This window comes from Natrix helvetica (assembly GCF_964273705.1).
Source record: "Natrix helvetica genome assembly, chromosome: 12".
Taxonomy (NCBI): Eukaryota; Metazoa; Chordata; class Lepidosauria; order Squamata; family Natricidae; genus Natrix; species Natrix helvetica.
The window spans coordinates 12730741-12749833 of NC_138556.1; the positions used below are offsets into that span (position 1 = coordinate 12730741).

General features: G+C 41.3%; 1 protein-coding gene across 3 annotated transcripts in view; it reads right to left on the minus strand.

The window, feature by feature from the left end:
* The window catches only part of ADAMTSL3 (ADAMTS like 3), a 164540-nt gene that overhangs the window by 76490 nt on the left and 68957 nt on the right, over positions 1-19093 (minus strand). For all 3 annotated transcript variants that reach the window (XR_014176353.1, XM_081964718.1, XM_081964717.1), the window contains one exon: positions 14180-14416. Coding sequence is in view for 2 of the 3 variants with exons in the window: in XM_081964718.1 (XP_081820844.1) it covers positions 14180-14416 (237 nt within the window). In the remaining variant the exon portion in view is untranslated. The remainder of the gene's footprint in view (positions 1-14179; positions 14417-19093) is intronic.

The following is a 19093-nucleotide window of genomic DNA, read 5'->3' on the forward strand; positions in this document are numbered from 1 at the left end:
TACGCGGTGCTAGGGATTCGAACCACTGAACTGCCGACCTTCTGATCAACAAGCTCAGCGTCTTAGCCATTGAGCCACCAGGTCCCTTAGTTATCGTTAACAGTAAGTATTAATGTGTACATTTCTGCGCATTCCAATATTTTCTTAATTACAGAGTCAAAGAAACACCATTGTGTCTCCCAGCACTTAAAAATCTCCATCACTATGAGGTTAAAAAGACATTACTTTTCATCACATCCAAAACAAGAAAGCCTAATCTTTGGAGACGAATTCATTTGTAGACTTCTCTGCAACCAAGGGCCAAGATATTGCATCGTATCACTGACAGCAATATCGCTCTCAATGGCAATATTGCCATTTTGAGATCCTTATAAGTATCTCTGTGCAGTTCCCCACTAACAAAATTCAATTTAAGCAGCTTATTGTTTTTGTTTCATTTCACACTCAACTTCTCAACCTCTTCCCCTACTCCAAGTTTCTATGTCTGTCTCAATTAAAAAACATGAGCTGCCTTGGAAGCGGGGAGGAATAATGCTTAGAATAAGCCCACAAAGATCAAGTGGATGATTTAAGGTTCTCTCCCATTGATTCGGTGTATCTACCAATCTGTAATCTGATTCTACCTTAATCCAACCCAATGGTTTTATTCAATAAAACTTTTATAACCTCTGGCCCTCATTCCTTTCTTCTTACATGCAACACAGAGAAAATTAAATTAGAAGGAAAATGTTATTTGAGAGAAAAAGGACCCTTAACCTTAAAGTAATTTCATCCCACTTCTGCATCAGCTTGTCAGTCTACAACTTCCCCCCCAAAAAAAGTAGTGCATACTTTGAATAAACAGTTTCGCTATTTTTTCAATGGAAGTGTTTTCCAAGCAGGAAAAGCATTTATTCATGTATCATGTATTTATGTATCGCTTTAATCTGGCAACTTATTTTCATAAACTTTTACCTCCAATATCTATGTATTTGTACTGTAATTTGAATAGAAAGCTACATCACAACATTTGTAAACATATCGCAGCAGTAAATTCCAGTAGTTAAAAGGAAAAGTAAGCATTTCCCCCATGCCCAAAGAGAACAGAGGATGTTGCAGAGAGTCTACCAGTGAATTGCCAGTGTCCTTTGCAGTGTGAGTGTGTGTTTGTGTGTGTGTGTGCATTTACACAAACATTCTCCTTACATTTTACCTTCCACCCAGGTTAGGGTCTTCCACTCCAGGGGTATCAAACTCAATTTCATTAAGGGCCACATCAGGATTCATTTTGGGGGACAGGGTGGGCATGGCCAGCTCGACATCACTCATGTCAGTGGTGCCTGTGGGGGCACAAGCTCTTTGCCAGCAAAAATGGGCTCCTGAGTAAATTGTTCTCACTGTTAGGAAGTTTCTCCTTAATTCTAGGTTGGTTGTCTCCTTGATTGGTTTCTATCCATTATTTCTTCTCTTGTCTTCAGGTGCTTTGGAAAATAAGTTGACTCCCCTCTTCTTTGTGGAAGACACTTGAATAATGGAAAACTGCTGTCATGTCACCCCTAGTCCTCCTTTTCATTAAACTTATAGACATCTCCAATTCCAGCAACCGTTCTTCATATATTTCAGTCTCCAGGTCCGTAATCATTTTAGCTGCTCTTCTCTGCACTCTTTCCAAAGTCTCAACATCTTGTTTTTTTAATAATGTGGTACCCAAACTCAAGGCAGTATTCCAGGTCTGGACTTACTAAGGTTTTATAAAGCGGTACTAATACTTAAGAGGGACAAGGTGGCTCAGTGGCTAAGATGCTGTGCTTGTCGACCAGAAAATTTGGCAGTTCAGTGAGCTCCCGTTACTTGACCCAGCTTTTTCCAACCTAGCACTTCGAAAGCATGTAAAAATGCAAGTAGAAAAATAGGAGCCACCTTTGGTGGGAAGGGAACAGCGTTCTGTGCGCCTTCGACGTTTGGTCATGCCGGCCACATGACCACGGAGACGTCTTCGGACAGCGCTGCCTCTTCAGCTTTGAAACAGAGATGAGCACCACCCCCTAGAGTCAGGAACGACTAGCACATATGTGTGAGGGGAACCTTTACTAATACTTCACCTTGATTTCAACACCTTGATTTGATGCCGTCGAGCTTCAAGGCTTGAATTCTTCCGAAAGCAACGGCAGTTCAGTAAAAATGACTCATGGTTAGTTTTGAAAAGCTGTTCCTTGAACATGGGATACATTTAATTTATTAAGAATGCAGAGTTTCAACCATGTAGAGGTCTGAACAGGAAAACTGTCTGGCAAAGGCCTTGCTCAGTTTCACACTTCATCTCAACCAGCCATAAAAGAATCCAAGATTTTAACAATTAAGGCACTCGTTCGGCTCAATGCACCTCATATTGTTGGCTATTTACTGAGCAAAGGGATCAACTATAAATATTACAGGCAGATTGGGAAAACATCTGCAACCTTTTAGGGCATATCCAGAAATAATTATAAGTAGCTTTTCCCCTTTATTTTTTTTTCCTTAAAAAAATAAGCCTGTAGGATTATTCCCTCAAATGAAATAAGTGACAATAAATTTAAGGAAAAGCGATTAATGGAAGAATTGGGACTGTGTCAAACTGTTAACATGAACCATCACAGCATAGCTGTAAAAAAACTGACCAAAATGTTGTAAGGGTCAGATTATAGTAAGCGTTCCAAACAATAAATTTATGTGTGGGTTATGTGTGTATATGTTTGTGGGTTTGTTTTTTGGAGAGACAGAAAAAAAAAGAGAGAAAGATAATGTGTGTATCGGGAAAGCTGTGAAGTTTTTACTTAGAACAGATTTTTTTTTTAAAAAAGCCTTTTGCAAAACAGCTGAATAGCAAAAGAAAAGTATGAATTTTATAGGCCAGTGATGGTTAACCTTTTTGGCACTGAGTGCTAAAACTGGAGCATGTGTGTGCACCTAAACCTCAAAGAGAGAAGCTGCCCGGTGCCCCTGCGCACAGAAACTCTCCTGCCTTGTGCTTACTTGGAAGAACCCCCTGTTGGCGTTGTACATTTATTCATCTATTCTTATGTATATAAAGAAGTTGGTGAATCCAGCTGAACCAGTTATCTGTGTGTGCTTTCTGGATTTGAACTTATGCAACAAACTCTGACAAACAGAACAAGAGAGTTGGAAGGGATTTTGGAGGTCTTCTAGTCCAATACCCTATGCAAGCAGTAGACCCTATACAATTTCAGACAAGTGACTGTCCAATCTCTTCTTAAAAACCTCCAGTGTTGGAGCATTCACAACTTCTGAAAGCAAGCTGTCCCACCGGTTAATTGTTCTCATTGTTAGGAAATTCCTCCTTAATTCTCAGCTGGATCTGTCCTTGGTTACTTTCCATCCATTGCTTCTTGTTCTGCCTTCAGGTGCTTTGGAGAATAAGTTGTCCCCCTCTTCGTGGCAGAACTGATTTCCTCAATTTAGATTGAGGAACTTCACCCTTGAGAAGTCTCTAAGCGCTCTCCTAATTGTCAAAACAATCATTTACAAATGATGCTTGGAATTAATTCCTGGTGTAGAAAGGGTTGGCAATTATCTTTCTATTCTTCTTTCTGAACTACAACTCCTGGTGTCCCTCAACATTGGCCGTGTGACTGAGATCCTTAGATTGATGTTCAACAAACCTTTGTGGTGGGTGCTCCAACATCAGAGATGTTTAACAGATTGGAGAACCATTGTCTGAAATGGTATAGGGTTTAATGCCTGAGCAGGGGGGTTGGACTATAAGACCCCCAAATTCCCTTCCAACCCTATTGTTCTGTTGGATTGTACATTCTGAATCACTCCACAGTACATGTAGAAGCAGATCTGAAGATACCTAAATCTAGTCATATCACCACAAAGATTACACTAAAAGTTAAATTTCCACCCATTCCTTCTTTGGGAAATAGAGTATTTTTAAAAAACCAATAGCTTTAAAATTACGAGACAGTATGAAAACTAGGGTTACTCAATAACCCACAATAATACAAACAAGGAGAGGTGAAGACTAAAGTAGTCTTGATATAGTCGAAGCGGTTATAAAAAGGTAAAGGTTCCCCTCGCACATGCCCGACTCTAGGGGGCAGTACTCATCTCCCTTTCTAAGCCAAAGAGTCAAACCTGTCTGAAGACTTCTCCATGGTCATGTGGCTGGCATGACTAAACCTAAAGATGCATGGAACGCTGTTCCCTTCCCACCAAAGGTGGTTCCTATTTTTTCTACTTGCATTTTTACATGCTTTCATGTAGGTTGGCAGAAGATGGGACAAGTAATGGGAGCTCACTCCATTACGCCGTGTTAGGGATTTGAATCGCTGAACTGCTGACCTTCTAATCGACAAGCTCAGCGTCTTAGCCACTGAGCCACCGCGTCCCTTGAGAAGCGGTTATAGAACTTCATAAATATTTCTCAAAATGTAAATCCAGAAATCAGCCAAAAAAAAAAAAAAAGTTTCCACAGCTGTTTCTACAGTTCTCCTTCCAGTTTGGATTCAGCTAACAAATTAGATTTAAATGAAAACCATGAACACAGGATGTTTCCTTTCGATATGTGAAGGTTAATGCAGAACTGGCCACATTCAAAAATGTTCATTTCTTAAGCAGATGGTAGGACTTAAATATCACCCAAAAGAAAAGGTGGAGGGAAAGAGAAGGCTAAAAAAAGACCAAGTCAAAACAGTAAACATAACGCTATCTAACACACTGATCATACCAAGCGAAGTATCTTCTTGAGAAACTATTTTAGTCTTGGCTTATCCCAAGAAGCTGCATACTGAGTGTAATGAAAGAAGCTTCCACAATTCACCTAATTCGGTCACTCACAGAATCCCAATCAGAGGGATGGGAAAAATAAGTCTAATATTACTACAAGTGCAGTGGTGGGATTCAAATAATTTAACAACCGGTTCTCTGCCCTAATGACCAGCTGGGTAGGCGGGGCTTGGTGGTCATGTGACTGTGTGGGCATGGCCAACTCAACATCTCTCATGTCGATGGGCGCTTCGCCTTAACTGTTACGATGAAACAAGGGTTAACCGGAGAGGCAGTTTCTGTAAGCAGGGCAATCGAGACGAGACTAGAAACAACACCAGAATGTTTCCTTCCTGCCTTCCTTACAGGATTAGCCCTGCAAAGTGGGGGAAAAACACAAAATGAGATTTCTTCCAACAACCAGTTCTCCGAACTGCTTAGAAAGTTAACAACCGGTTCTCCCGAATAGGTGCGAACCGGCTGAATCCCACCACTGTACCAGTGGCAGGAGAAAATCAAGTACTAAGATTATGCATTTTTCTTTGTGACATGCAACCCTGTGAAGACATATGAGTTAAGGCAGTGATGGTGAATCTTTTCGGGACCAAGTGTCCAAACAGGAACTCACATGTGTGCAGGCATGCAAGCATGTGTGCACCGGAGCCCCGGAAACTTGAAGACCAGCTGCTCTTCAGATTTCCAGGGCTCCAGCATGTGTGAAGATCAGCTGGCTGGTATGCAAGCGTGCACCGGAAACTAGAAGAGCTTCGGTGACTCCATCCAGCCACCTCATTCTCTGTTGTCCCCTTCTTCTTTTGCCCTCAATCCTTCCAAGCATTAGACTCTTCTCCAGTGAGTCCTTCCTTCTCATTAGGTGGCCAAAATATTTGAGTTTCCTCTTCAAGATCTGGCCTTCTAAAGAACAGTCAGGGTTGATCTCCTCTAGGACTGACCGGTTGGATGGCCTTGCAATCCAAGGGACTCGCAGGAGTCTTTTCCAGCACCATAGTTCAAAGGCCTCCATTCTTTGGCACTCAGCCTTCCTTATTGTCCAACTTTCACAGCCACACATTGCAACTGGGAAAACCATCGCCTTGACTATACACACTTTTGGTGGCAGGGTGATGTCTCTGCTTTTTAGTATGCAAAACCTAGAACCTTTTAATGTGAAACCTCTGAATACTTTACATGTTAATAAGAATCAGGCAAAGGTATGATTAAGTGGCCTGCCCAATCTGGATCTCATAATCTCCAGGGGTTTCCAAAATAACTTTCCCAGAAACTTGTTACCTCCTTTCCCTTTTCTTTTTAAACTCTCAGTATCAAGTTCAGCCTCTCAAGAAGTCATTGGCCCAATCTGTTTCCTCTGATAAGGACCTAGGTTGCTTGGAATAGATGTGCGAAGTGAGCGTCAAATAACTCAGTGGGAAAAAAGGTATTGTGGCAAATGCCCCCCCAAAATTACGCAGGATGCCTCTTCCAAAACAAGAGAGGAATTCTGTAAGAAGCAGGATGCAGAGCTGGAAGGAAAACTAGTGATCCATAGTAAGCCTACTAGTGGGATTCAGCCACTTCACACCTATTGTGTTCAAACCAGTTGTTAACTTTCTAAGCAGTTTGGAGAACCAGTTGTTGGAAGAAATATCCTTTTGTTTTTTTCCCCACTTCACAGGGCTAAGGAAGGCAGGAAGGAAACATTCTGGTGTTGTTTCTAGCCTCATCTTTATTGCCCTGCTTACAGAAACTGCCTCTCCGGTTAACCCTTATTCCATTGTAACAGCTAAGGCCAAGCGCCCATCGACGTGAGTGATGTTGAGTTGGCCATGACCACCCACTCACATGACCACCGAGCCATGCCTACCAAGCTGGTCATTAGGGCAGAGAACCAGTTGTTAAATTATTTGAACCGCACCACTCTCCATAGTGTAAAGAAAACAGATGGAAGGAAATGGCCCTTGCATGAAACAACTTGATAGATCAGTGTGCAGCTTGCCAAAGTTTCAGAGAGAAGCAAGCACAGCAGCTTCAGAAGAAGCATACAAATCTTTTGTAGGAAATTAAGAGAACAACAAGAGTTGGAAGGGACCTTGGGGCTCTTCTAGTCCAACCCCCTGCTCAGGCAGGAACCCCATTTCAGATAAAGGCTTTCCAATCTTTTGTTTAAAACTTCCATATTGGAGCATTCACAACTTCTGGAGGTAAATTGTTCCATTGATTAATTGTCAGGAAATTTCTCTTTAGCTCTAACTTGCTTCTCTCCTTGATTAGTTTCCACCCATTGCTTCTTGTCCTGCCCTCAGGTGCTTTGGAGAATAGCTTGACTCCCTCTTCTTTGTGGCAACCCTTGAGTTATTGGAACCCTGCTATCATGTCTCCCCTAGTCCTTCTTTTCATTAAACTAGACATACCCAGTTCCTGCAACCGTTCTTCATATGTTTTAGTCTTCAGTCCCCTAATCCTCTTTGTTGCTCTTCTCTGAACTCTTTCTAGAGTCTCCACATCTTTCTAGTGTCTCCACATCTTTTTTACATCGTGGCGACCAAAACTGAATGCAGGATTCCAAGTGTGTGGCTTTTCCAAGGCATTGCAAAGTGGTATTAACCCTTCAATATGATCTTGATTCTATCCTTCCATTAATGCAGCCTAGGATTGTGTTGGGTTTTTTGGGCCCCAAGCAGAAGGGCAAAATCATCCGCAGCAGTCATGTGGCCTATTTATTTAGATGAGTTAATTTGGAAGCCTTTGCCAAGCCTTTGGCGATTAGTGCTAAGTAGGTGTCAGAAGTCAGGAGAAGTGAATTTCCAAGTTGGGTAACTTTGGCCGATTTCTCTGTTTTGCCCGCTTCCATGCTGGGGGCAGCTGTTGGTCACACTGTAATTTGGCTGCTGTCGTTTAGGTTAGCTTTGTTTTGACTCATTCAATTCATTCCTTCTGTTTTTGTTATTCATGAAAGTGGATCATCTAGATGGTTGGATGCCTCTTTCTAAACCAGGGAAAAGTAAAGATGTCAGATTCTAGGAAAGCAGCCAAATGCCCCTTTTTAATTACGATTGGTAGCAGGGCTGCATTTCCTAAAGTTTGAAATGCATTAGTTAGGCTCCCTTTAAAAAATAATAATAAAAGAAGCATTGTAAGTTGGCATCGTTAAATCACTATAAGTCGGTTTTAAGTCTCAGTTCATATGTACTCTAAAGACCAATCTCTATGTAACCTAATTGCTCTGCTATAGTGATCCTATTTGCAAAAAGAAACTAGATGTTATCCCCCAATTCAGATTCATTCGGAGGCCCAAAGTCCTAAAAAATGAAGAAAATGATGTTTTTCCATACCTTATATACCTTTATAAATTTTTTAAAAAACCCTCTGCCAGTGAAATCGGAGCTCGGCAGAGCTGCCCATGGCTGTTGTGAGCTCCATTTTCATTGGCAGATGCACCATCGGCTGTTCCTTCTCTGTTTCTAGGGCAGATCTAAGCACCCCGCAGGCTGGATCTGGGCCCTGAGCCTTGAGTTTGACACCCATGGTCCAAGTTGATTGTGGGGTATTGTTTACTACTCGATTATTGGTCTGGTATAAGTCAACCCTGAGCTACAAATATAGTCTTCTATTGGATCTCCATACTGTACAAACCAGGGGTGGGCTCCTGCTGGCGATACTATCGGTTCACTGCTCTGAAAATTTTTGCACACCATTAAAAAAAGAAAAAAAAATTTTTTTTCAATGAAGATTGTTCTGCACATGTGCAGAACAGAAAATAAAGATGGCGGCGCCCAGGATAGAACCAGTGCGGTCACATGTTCGGCCGAGTTACTACCTATTCGGCCAAACTGATCCGAACCGGTAGAAACCACCTCTGGTACAAATGAGGTTACCTCAAGCAGCTATAAGATGGAGCCAGAATGACTGTTAGCTCTCTGTTTGTTAGATGCTGATCGGTGGATACTGCTTGTTAGATGTATCGTGAGTTACTGTGCGTTTTGCTACTGTTAGCCACTTTGTGTGCTGAACTGATTATATGATACTGAACTGTGTTCGATGGATCACTCCTTAACTGAGAACATTGATAACTGACTGATTGAACCGTGTGTAAATTGAATTCTGAATACCTCTATTTTCCACATAAGTAAAATACAATTACTTTTACTATTCGGTGTCCCTGTATGCTGGTTTGTGCGTGTTCTTCCACACCACTCTCATCACGCTTCTCTGCACACTCGCTCTCCTAACGGGGAGCCTACTTAACAGAGACCTAATAGCTATTGCTAAACTCTAAAAGGATTTTAAAAAAAAGCTTACAAACACATACACACACAAACACATCTAAAATACTAGAGAGTGATGATCAGACAACATTAAACATTTCGCCTTTCCCTTCTGGGGAAAATACTAAAAATATAGCGGTAAATATTAATGATGCAGAACCTGTCAATTCCAGATACAGATTTTTTCCTCCCATGACAGAGGAAAAATGGCAGAGAGAGGGCCACTTTCTTAGGTGTGGTGTGTTTGTTTTTAATCAAGGTGGCTACACTGCTATGCGCTGGAGTAATTGTAGGTCGGAATGAAAACTCCATTAAAAAGACATAAAACCCAGGGCAGTGCACCGTAAGGTTGTCGTAATCCCAATGCTATACTTTTGCCAAATGTCTCACTTTTTCCCTGAGTGTACACCTACTCTTCTCATCAACCATGTCAAAAGGTTTCTTGAATTGCTCACGTTCAAGCGTTTAATAGAGTGGTAGTAGCTGCGTTGCCAAAAAAAGAAGGCTAATTGCAAAACCATCCTAGGTAAAATTATTCCCGTATTTTCTTTTTAAAGGTGGGGGAGTCATATTAGTTAAGGGGCACCTTTGAGGTTGGGAAACTCCAAGTGAAGCTTTTTGTTTAACCCTCATTCCCATTTTTTAAAATCTATATGTGTGGATAAATTTTACATTTTGTGTTTCAAAACTGCTGGCAAAGTGTTAGTAAATCCAGGCTGGGATATCTCTGTAACCCAAGGATCTGGCTAAATTGCTAAATTGATTGCTTGTCTTCAGATATGTCTCTGGGTGTGAATGAAATGCAATTTCTGTTTATCTTAAAACCCTCGTATCTTTCTTCTCTTATTTTGCATAATATGTCCTGGGACAACCGTTTTTTCTTCTTCTGTCCTCTTAGCATCCTTGTTTCTCTTGAGTACAGTTTCAACTCATCCCTACAGAGACAGATTAGCAAACTTAGAAGGGACTCTATAGGTCATCTCATCCCAACCACCCCTCCCAAGTAGGAGACCCTACACCATTTTGGACAAATGGCAGTCCAATCTCTTCTTGGAAGCCTCCAGTGATTAATGATGGCTAAATATTGGGGACGATATTCAAAGAAATGAGTGGTATAATGAAATTTGGAGTATGGTAACAAATGATAAATTAACAACAGAAATTAAACTTAAAAAAGGGATGATTAAAGTAAATAATTATAATGCAACATGGGGGGATTTTATAAAATCAGTGTTGGAAGGCAAAGGGAATAAACCTCCTTAAGAATATATGTTGTTTTGGAGGGGATAAGGGCACAATTGGAATATATTGTATAGCTAAGAAATATAATGGGGGGACTGGTCTCCAGAGGGTGTGGAGTGCATTGTAATATGTTTTTTTCCTTTTTCCTTTGTCTTTTTCTCTTTTTTTGTATTCAGTTGTATATGTACTGTTTGTATTATCTGTGTTTAAAAAAAAAGAATAAAGAAAGAAAGAAAGAAATCCTCCACTAATGAAGCTCCCACAACTTGTTCCATTGGTTGGTTGTTCTGTCAAAAACTTTCTCATTTCCAGGTTGAATCTCACCTTGTTCAGCTTCCATTGAGTGCATGCACGCACATGAGCAAATCAGAAATTAAAAAATTGGAAACCCACCACTGACTTGAAGGGACTCAAGACTGCTGACACATTTGATCCCTCCCTTGGGTTCATTTTGGTCATCTCCTACATCACTCACCCCTTCACCTTGGCCCCCTCCTCTTCCATGGGTTCTCCTACAATGTCTTGGCATCTGCTAATAGAGTCAATGGAATTCAAGGTGGGCTGGAATTAGATCTCTTGTGGGCACAAAAGGACTCAAGACTGATGACACGTTTGACCCCTCCCTCAGGCTCAGCCTGGTCCTCCACAGTGATCCTCCTTAAAACTTTTCAGAATGTGTCTAGTGTGAGCACTTTAGTCTGGTGGACTCCTGCCTATACGTGGGCAACCATAAACATGCCACTCTGATCGTTTCTGGTTCCTTGTCCCTGACAGTCCTTGAGGAAAACAATTGCCCATACTTCATCACAGCCATTGCTAATCAGATATCTGTCTTGGCTACAATAGATTTGGTTGGCACAAAATGTTACAGCTTAATGGGGATGATTTGTTTGGCGTGCTGCAATATGGCAGCTCACAAAAGAAAAACACAGCTTATTTTTCACCAACAAATCATTATCCCCGCTTTGTTTTAAATGTAGTTGATCCTTAGGTCTGAAGCTCGAATCCTGGATTAGTCCTGGCTTGTTTTTAATTCTTCATCCATTTCTTCTGGGGATTGGCTGAAGAAATCCAGAGACAATGTCAAGAACAGAGTAGGCTTGCTTTGGATTTGCTACACAAACTCTTATCTTGCCATAAGGTTAAGCGAAAAGATAAGCCAGTGTGGTAGAAAGTTACCTCATATTCCTGAGAAGTGACAGCAAAATAGCAGGGATGTCAGCTTGGAGAAAGGGGAAGAAAGCTTATATATATTTATATATTGCAATATGCATATGTATATATATATATATATATATATATATATATATATATATATATATATATATATATATATATATATATATATATATATATATATATATATATATATATATATATATATATATATATATATATATATATATATATATATATATATATATATATATATATATATATATATATATATATATATATATATATATATATATATATATATATATATATATTGCTCTCCTTTCCTTCTCCCCTGTGGGAGCTAATGAAGCCTCCATAAATTTTTACTCTATTGTTGAAATGTTCCTCAGAAATTCTGGCGGGAAACTTGATTTATCTTCAATCAGCAGACGTCTATTGCTGCTCACTCATCAGCTCTGTGAAAACACTTATTTTAGAGTCAAGTGTAAGCTCAGGGGCCTCTCCCAGGGGGAATTCCACCCAGAAAGAAATGAAAAAGGGTAGACTTTAACACCTTCATTTTTCCATTAACTCTCTGGTTAAATAGGTCATTGAACAAGCCGACTAGTCCCTCATGGTTTCCAAAAGGCCTTTGGATATTTTACTGTATAAATGTTGCAGCCATTAATTCTCCAGTCCTACTGGGAGGAGGGGAAATATTTGTACTAATTAAACAGAAGGTGCTGGAGAAGACTCCTGCGAGTCCCTCAGACTACAAGGCGATCCAACCGGTCAGTCCTAGAGGAGATCAACCCTGACTGCTCTTTAGAAGGCCAGATCCTGAAGAGGAAACTCAAATACTTTGGCCACCTAATGAGAAGAAAGGACTCATCAGAAAAGAGCCTAATGGTGGGAACGATTGAAGGCAAAAGAAGAAGGTGACGACAGAGAATGAGGTGGCTGGATGGAGTCACCAAAGCAGTCGGTGTGAGCTTAAATGGACTCTGGGGTATGGTAGAGGACAGGAAGACCTGGATGAACGTTGTCCATGGGGTCGCAATGGGTCAGACATGACTTCGCAACTAACAACAAGCAAAAGAACTAGATGTTAGTTTTGATGGCTAACATCTAACATCTTAGTTAAAAGTAAAGGTTCCCCTCATACATATGTGCTAGTTGTTCCTGACTCTTGGTGGCAGTGCTCATCTCTGTTTCAAAGCCAAAGAGCCAGCACTCTCCGAAGACGTCTCCATGATCATGTGGCCGGCATGACTAAACGCTGAGCCACGGAACACTGTTACCTTCCCACCAAAGGTGGTTCCTATTTTTCTACTCGCATTTTTACATGCTTTCGAACTGCTAGGTTGGCAGAAGCTGGGACAAGTAATGGGAGCTCACTCCGTTATGCGGATGCTAGGGATTCGAACCGCCGAACTGCCAAATTTTATGATTGACAGGCTCAGCATCTCAACCACTGAGCCACTGCCTCCCTCTAACAATTTAATTAGATGTTAGCTATTAAAAGTATTAGAGGTTTATTTTGGGGGAAGGGAGGGAGGGAGGGAGGGAGGGAGGGAGGGAGGGAGGAAGGAAGGAAGGAAGGAAGGAAGGAAGGAAGGAAGGAAGGAAGGAAGGAAATAAAGAGTTGCTGTCACATTAATGTTTATTTGCATTAGAGGGGATGCCACCAGTTGTCTTGAAGAGCTCTTGACAAAAATGTTTCCCCAACAACCAAAACCCAAGAAACCCAAATATGTTCCCATTGAATGCCAAGATGGCTAGAAATAGATCAGTCTAAATATTTGCATTCTTGCAATTCACAAAAGAGTGTCAAAAGTAATATTCTATCTCCTGGTCATAACAATAAATAACCTCTCTTTTAAGCAGCAGCCAAGGTTGCTCTGCCTATGTGCAAGTATGCTTGTGTAACAAAAGTTCAACAAACTATTAAGTTTTTCCTGTCCTAACTTTGGGATAAAAAAAAGAAGTGGAGATTCCTACTGTATTCTTGTCCCCCCACCCCCAAAAAAGCCAAGATAGGGGCTCCCACTGTTTGATTTGTGTCATGGTTGCCATCTTCATTTTTGCTAACTACCTTCACAGTGATCTGACCCTAAGCTTCCCCAAAAAGCATGAAGCTGATTCCTAGTCCCGACAAAACCCCTTTTATTAAATGAATGTGAATGCCTCCCATTCACATTCAGCAAAGCCTTGGGAAACAGTCTTTCAAAGGTGAAGTTATGACGACAGACCTTATCTAATTTGGAAAGCTGCCGTGTAAATATTTTCCAAATGAGGTTCTGTGCAAGGAAAGACTTGGCACAGAGTCTCGGAGATTCACGGACAGATCTTCACACTCCTGAAATGAATGAATTGTTTCATGCAAAAGCCCATTCCCCTTTCGCTCCTCTTTGATTTCCTATGGGAGGGGCCATTCACCGTCCACCTGTGGCTTTACTCCCAAGTCGACCCTGGTTTCTTAGTTGTTTTTTTCTTCTGGCAGCTCTGTGCATGCGCACACGGGGAACAGTCTCCAGCTGTTCCTCTGCCTCACTGCTATCTAGCTCTGAAGGCAGCTGAGAACTGCCAGACAGCCTTGGGCCCACCTCATCCGATGTAGAGCCCTCATCTGAGCCTTCCCCAGACTCCAGGACTGGCCCATGCTCCTCCCCAATCTCCCCACTGTCCGACTCTGCTGCCAGCTCTGCTGGCCACTGGCAGGCCACAATACACAGATAGCACTGAAAACCAAGTTGCAAAAAATGCCATACCTGACATATTCCACTGATGCACATATCCAAGGACTTGGCATTGCAGCGGGTGCCATCCAGAACTTTGGGAGCAAGCTCGACGATCAAAGGTCTCCCCAAAGCTTGACACTTCAAGGCACATGGAGAGCTGGAGTCATCGAAGATGGGGGTCCATTCATAAGAGTGTCCTTGGTACTTGACATCGTTGTAGGCTGAGCATTGCTGGGCCCGGAAGTCACCGGAGTCTGCAGGGCAGTCCTGGGAAAACAAAAAATGAGGAGGTGTTATTATTATTATTTTCTAGTAAAAAATTACTGTTCCTCCACCCCACTCCCACGAAAACCCACTTTCATTTTTAAGCCGTTTCTTGACGACATGTCTCATGTAACTCAGTTTGACTTACTCCTAAATCAGCATTAGATGACTGCGGCTATAAATTAGTGCATAAGAGATTAACTGCCTGGCCATTTTTCTTTTTTTATGTTTTATTTATAATACTTTTCATCTCCATCAAACAGTGTGTGAACTGGGTGCAATTACTTGATGGAGATGAAAAATATTCATAATCCACATAGTTGTTATATTCATTGCAACAACATTGATAATATAACTATATATCAAGATAATTACAATCATACATAATATCATCATAAACTTCTCTCCAGAGTAACATTTTCTCTTCTTGTATGTCCTCTTCCTAATTTCTGTTTCTATTCTCCAGCCATTGATAAAATACATCCCATGTCAAAAAATATTCAGTTTCTTCTCTGTCCTTGATAATAAGCGTTAATCTGTCCATTTCTGCGCATTTCATTATTTTCTGAATCACCCTCTCGTCTGACGGGATCTCCTCACCTCTTCCACTGTTGCGCAAATACGATCCTAGCCACAGTCGGTTCATGTAAAATCAAATATGTAGTCTTTTTGTCATATTTTTCCAGTAGGATGCCCAACAAAAATGTCTCTGGTCTCAGTTCAATATGCTTCTTTGTCATTTTTTCCAACCAGATATGTATTTTCAACCAGTATTTTTTAGTTTTGGGACATGTCCACCACATATGGTAATATGAACCTGGTGTTTGGTTACATTTCCAACATTTGGCTGATCTATCTTTATACATTCAAGCCAACCTTGCCGGTGCAAAGTGCCATCTATAAAACATTTTGTACAAGTTTTCCTTATATGCAGTTGACATTGTCATTTTTGCATTCCTATCCCATCGTTTCTGCCATTTATCTAATTCTATTGTGTACCCAACATTCTCAGCCCAAGCGATCATTGTCTCCTTTGAGTCAAACTTGAGCCTGATGAGATTTGAACTACCAAATTGAAAGCAGCCGGCAGTCAGCAGAAGTAGCCCGCAGTACTGCACTCTAATCACTGCGCCACTGTGGTCCATGATACCAATCTCAGATCCATACTAATAACAGGGAATATAAACCAATGAGGATGTATGTGGTCCTTCTATGTATGGGCATGTTTTCTCTAGATAGACAGAGTTACAGATATACATGGATATGTGCACACAAACAATTAATTGCTCATATTTGTAGGCTGCCAAGATCCTAAAATTACACATGGAAGCCAAATCATGTTGGCGAGAACACAGCTGGCTTCCTCACACAGAAAAACATGTAATTTATGTGGAAATGGTCTAAACAAGATTCCCCCCCACCTTCAATGAATAGGACCCATAAGGATTATCTTAAACACTTCCATGTGCAAATCACAGAAGCAGAATGTAACAGAAATGGAAACACAAAACATGGAGGCTTAAGGAAGACTGAACAATGTCACAATTTACAAGGAACAGCTTGGGCAGATTGTTGTCCTGGGAGACAGATAAAAACATCGTCAGGCAGATGGTAGCTTCTATTTTCAAACTAAGCAGGTGAACAGCACAGGTTAGGTCAATTTTTTATGTTGGTCTCAGACCAAAACAAGAAATATACTCTTAAGTGATCTGTCGGCACCTATAAACCAGTCTAGCTTACAAAACTGGTAAAGCAAAATTAAACACACGTATAAAATAGATTGATGGGGGCAAGTGAATGGAATAAAAAGAGAAGAAATCTAAGACTAGACTATAAATGAAATAATAGGTAAAGTTACATAAAACACCCCTAGGTAGCAGGAATTTGAGCTGTCAAATTTTGACCGATCTTAACATGCTGCTGGGCAAAATCCAGCCCTGCCCACTGTAATAAATGATAGTTTATTATATAATAGAGCCAAGGTGGTGCAGTGGTTAGAGTGCGGTACTGCAGGCTACTTGTGCTGACTGCCGGCTCCCTGCAATTTCGAATCTCACCAGGCTCAAGGTTGACTCAGCCTTCCATACTTCTGAAGTGGGTCAAATGAGGACCCGGACTGTTGGGGGCAAGAGGCTGACTCTGTAAACCTCTTAGAGAGGGCTGGAAAGCACTGTGAAGCAGTATATAAGTCTAAGCACTATTGCTATTAATTTTCACCTTAAAATGAAAAGGAGAAAAGCTAATTCTGTACTCTGGTCTGCCATATTCAAGCACAGAACTATGAGCAGTATCTACCCTCTTTCTGAATGTGGAGGGTGTTTTGAACACTGGGTCCCTAATGAGCAGTGTTCCTTAGGATCTGGAGCTAGCAAAAGAGACTATTCTGTGAGTTTCCTACAGTAGGCAGAAGACAATCAAACACATTCTAGATTATCTCTCTTTTGAGTGTCCAACACATATTCTGGGCATAGTTTTACAGAAAGCCAGAAGGAAGTCTTGAATAGTGGCTTCCTAAGCTTGTATCAACTTGCTCTCAACCATCTTCCAACTTATCTTTGCTTCTAAGCAGGTAGACGTGGTGGCATAGTGGTTAGAGTGCAGTACTGCAGGCTACTTCTACTGACTGCTGACTGCCTGCAATTTGGCAGTTCGAATCTCACCAGGCTCAAGGTTGACTCAGCCGTCCATCCTTCCAAGGTGGGTAAAATGAGGACCCCGATTGTTGGGGGCAAGAGGCTGACTATGTAAACTGCTTAGAGAGGGCTGTAAAGCTATATAATGCAGGAGATAAGTCCAGGTGCTATTGCTATTGCTTGTTTGTTTAAGTGAAGCAAAGCCCAATTAAAGAAGATAGGGAGGAGAAACTAATTTTGTAGAGACACCGAACCCAGCATAATAGCTGAGGCCAAGGGAAGCATTCAGGCGGAAACAATTGTGCAATTTTGACTTAAATCACGCTTACAAATAAATATGCAGAATTGACTGTGCACTGCCATAACTTGGTTTGAGGGACTTGGTTTCTTAATGTACATTCAGCAATGCAAAACGAAATTGAGCAAGATCAAGAACGAGGAAGCCTTTGCAAATTATAGTAAACATTCAAGATACTTCCCACCATGTGTTGGACTTAAGTCACACGTGGGTGTGTTCCTCAAATTAATGACATAAATTTGCTCTGTTATGTGGCTCACACATCATAAAACTCCTCCAAGGAAGGGTGGAGAAAATTGGAGCAATTCAAAGTACTGGGGAGAGGGGGGGGGGGGAAACCGAACAAGCCTCATGTTGTCTTGCTGAAGTTGATGGTCACTTCTTGAATGCAAAGACAGCAGAGGTAGTCCTCATTTAGCAACCACAACTTGGACTGGCAACTTAGTTGTCAAGTGAACTTGTTGTTAAATGTACTGACTGTACTTATGTTCTTACTTCAGCTTTCCTTTACTTATAGACCTGCAGTGGCGTTGAATGCAAAGGCTGGTTGTAAAGTTACTTTTTCATCACTGTCATCACTTCAAAAGCTCCCTACATAAAATGGTCATTAAATGAGAACAAACTGCATATAGGTCGTTTATTAGAAATCAGCCAGTTGAAACTTTGCTAAGACAGAAGAATTAGCTACAGGGCAAATAATAACAAATAAAACTTCTACAACTTGGTTTGAGAGATTTTCTTGTTGTTGTTTTTTTAACTTTATCTTTGGAAATCTCCCAGCAACTCCTTGGCACTATTCTATCACCTTAATTGTTGTATCTGGTCTTCTGTCTAGTCTCCTGAATTGCTTGGATCAGTTCTTGTGGTTTGCAGGCTTAACCTGCTGCAGTGATAGTGCAATCATTTTTTTCCCCTTCAAGCTTCAACCGAGCACATATTCCTGGTCCCGACTTCAGATCCCCTCTTTGGCACGGGCCCCGATTCTAAACTCCCTGATTCTGTGCACATTTTGGCTTTTAGACCTTTCCATGGAAACATGCAGCAACAAAGTATGTTAATAGCTGACAGCAAAACATCTCCACCACTAAGAAAGTTTGGGGAAAGATGCGAGAGACGATCCACAGAGCCTCTAGGAAACAATTTTGCGTCGGATGACAAGATACTGCGGCCAGTTTATTTTATGAATTGCACTTCCAAAAAGCATGGAGATCTTTTCCAGATCTTTGATCAAAATTAAAGAGTTTTGCTCCAGAAAGAGAAGCTGTACTCAAACACTCACTACAGATCTTAAGCAATGGGAAAAAGTAACCCAAACCAATTACATTGATAAAATGCAAAGAAGAAAACAATAGAATACATGTTTATGGATCATGAAAGTTCGAGTACATTTAAAAATGTGCAAATAGTTTCTCATCAGCTAGGCACAGGGTGGGAGTGGAACATCTCCAAGGTCTCTTCCTGTTGTGGCTTGCCAGCGGTCAGCGGAGCTGGCAGCAGATTCAGACAGTGAGGAGGTTGGGGAGGAGCATGGGCCAGTCCGGGAGTCTGGAGAAGGCTCTGATGGGGCTCTGTGTCAGAGGCAGAGATGGAGCCAGGGCCATATGCCAGTTATCAGCTGCCTTCAGAATCAGACATCATTGAGGCAGACAAACAGCTGGAGCCTGTTCCCAGTTGCCAGACGAAGGGAACAGCTAAAGAACAGAGGTCAACTTGGGAGTAAGGCCACAGGTGGACGATGAATTCCCCCTC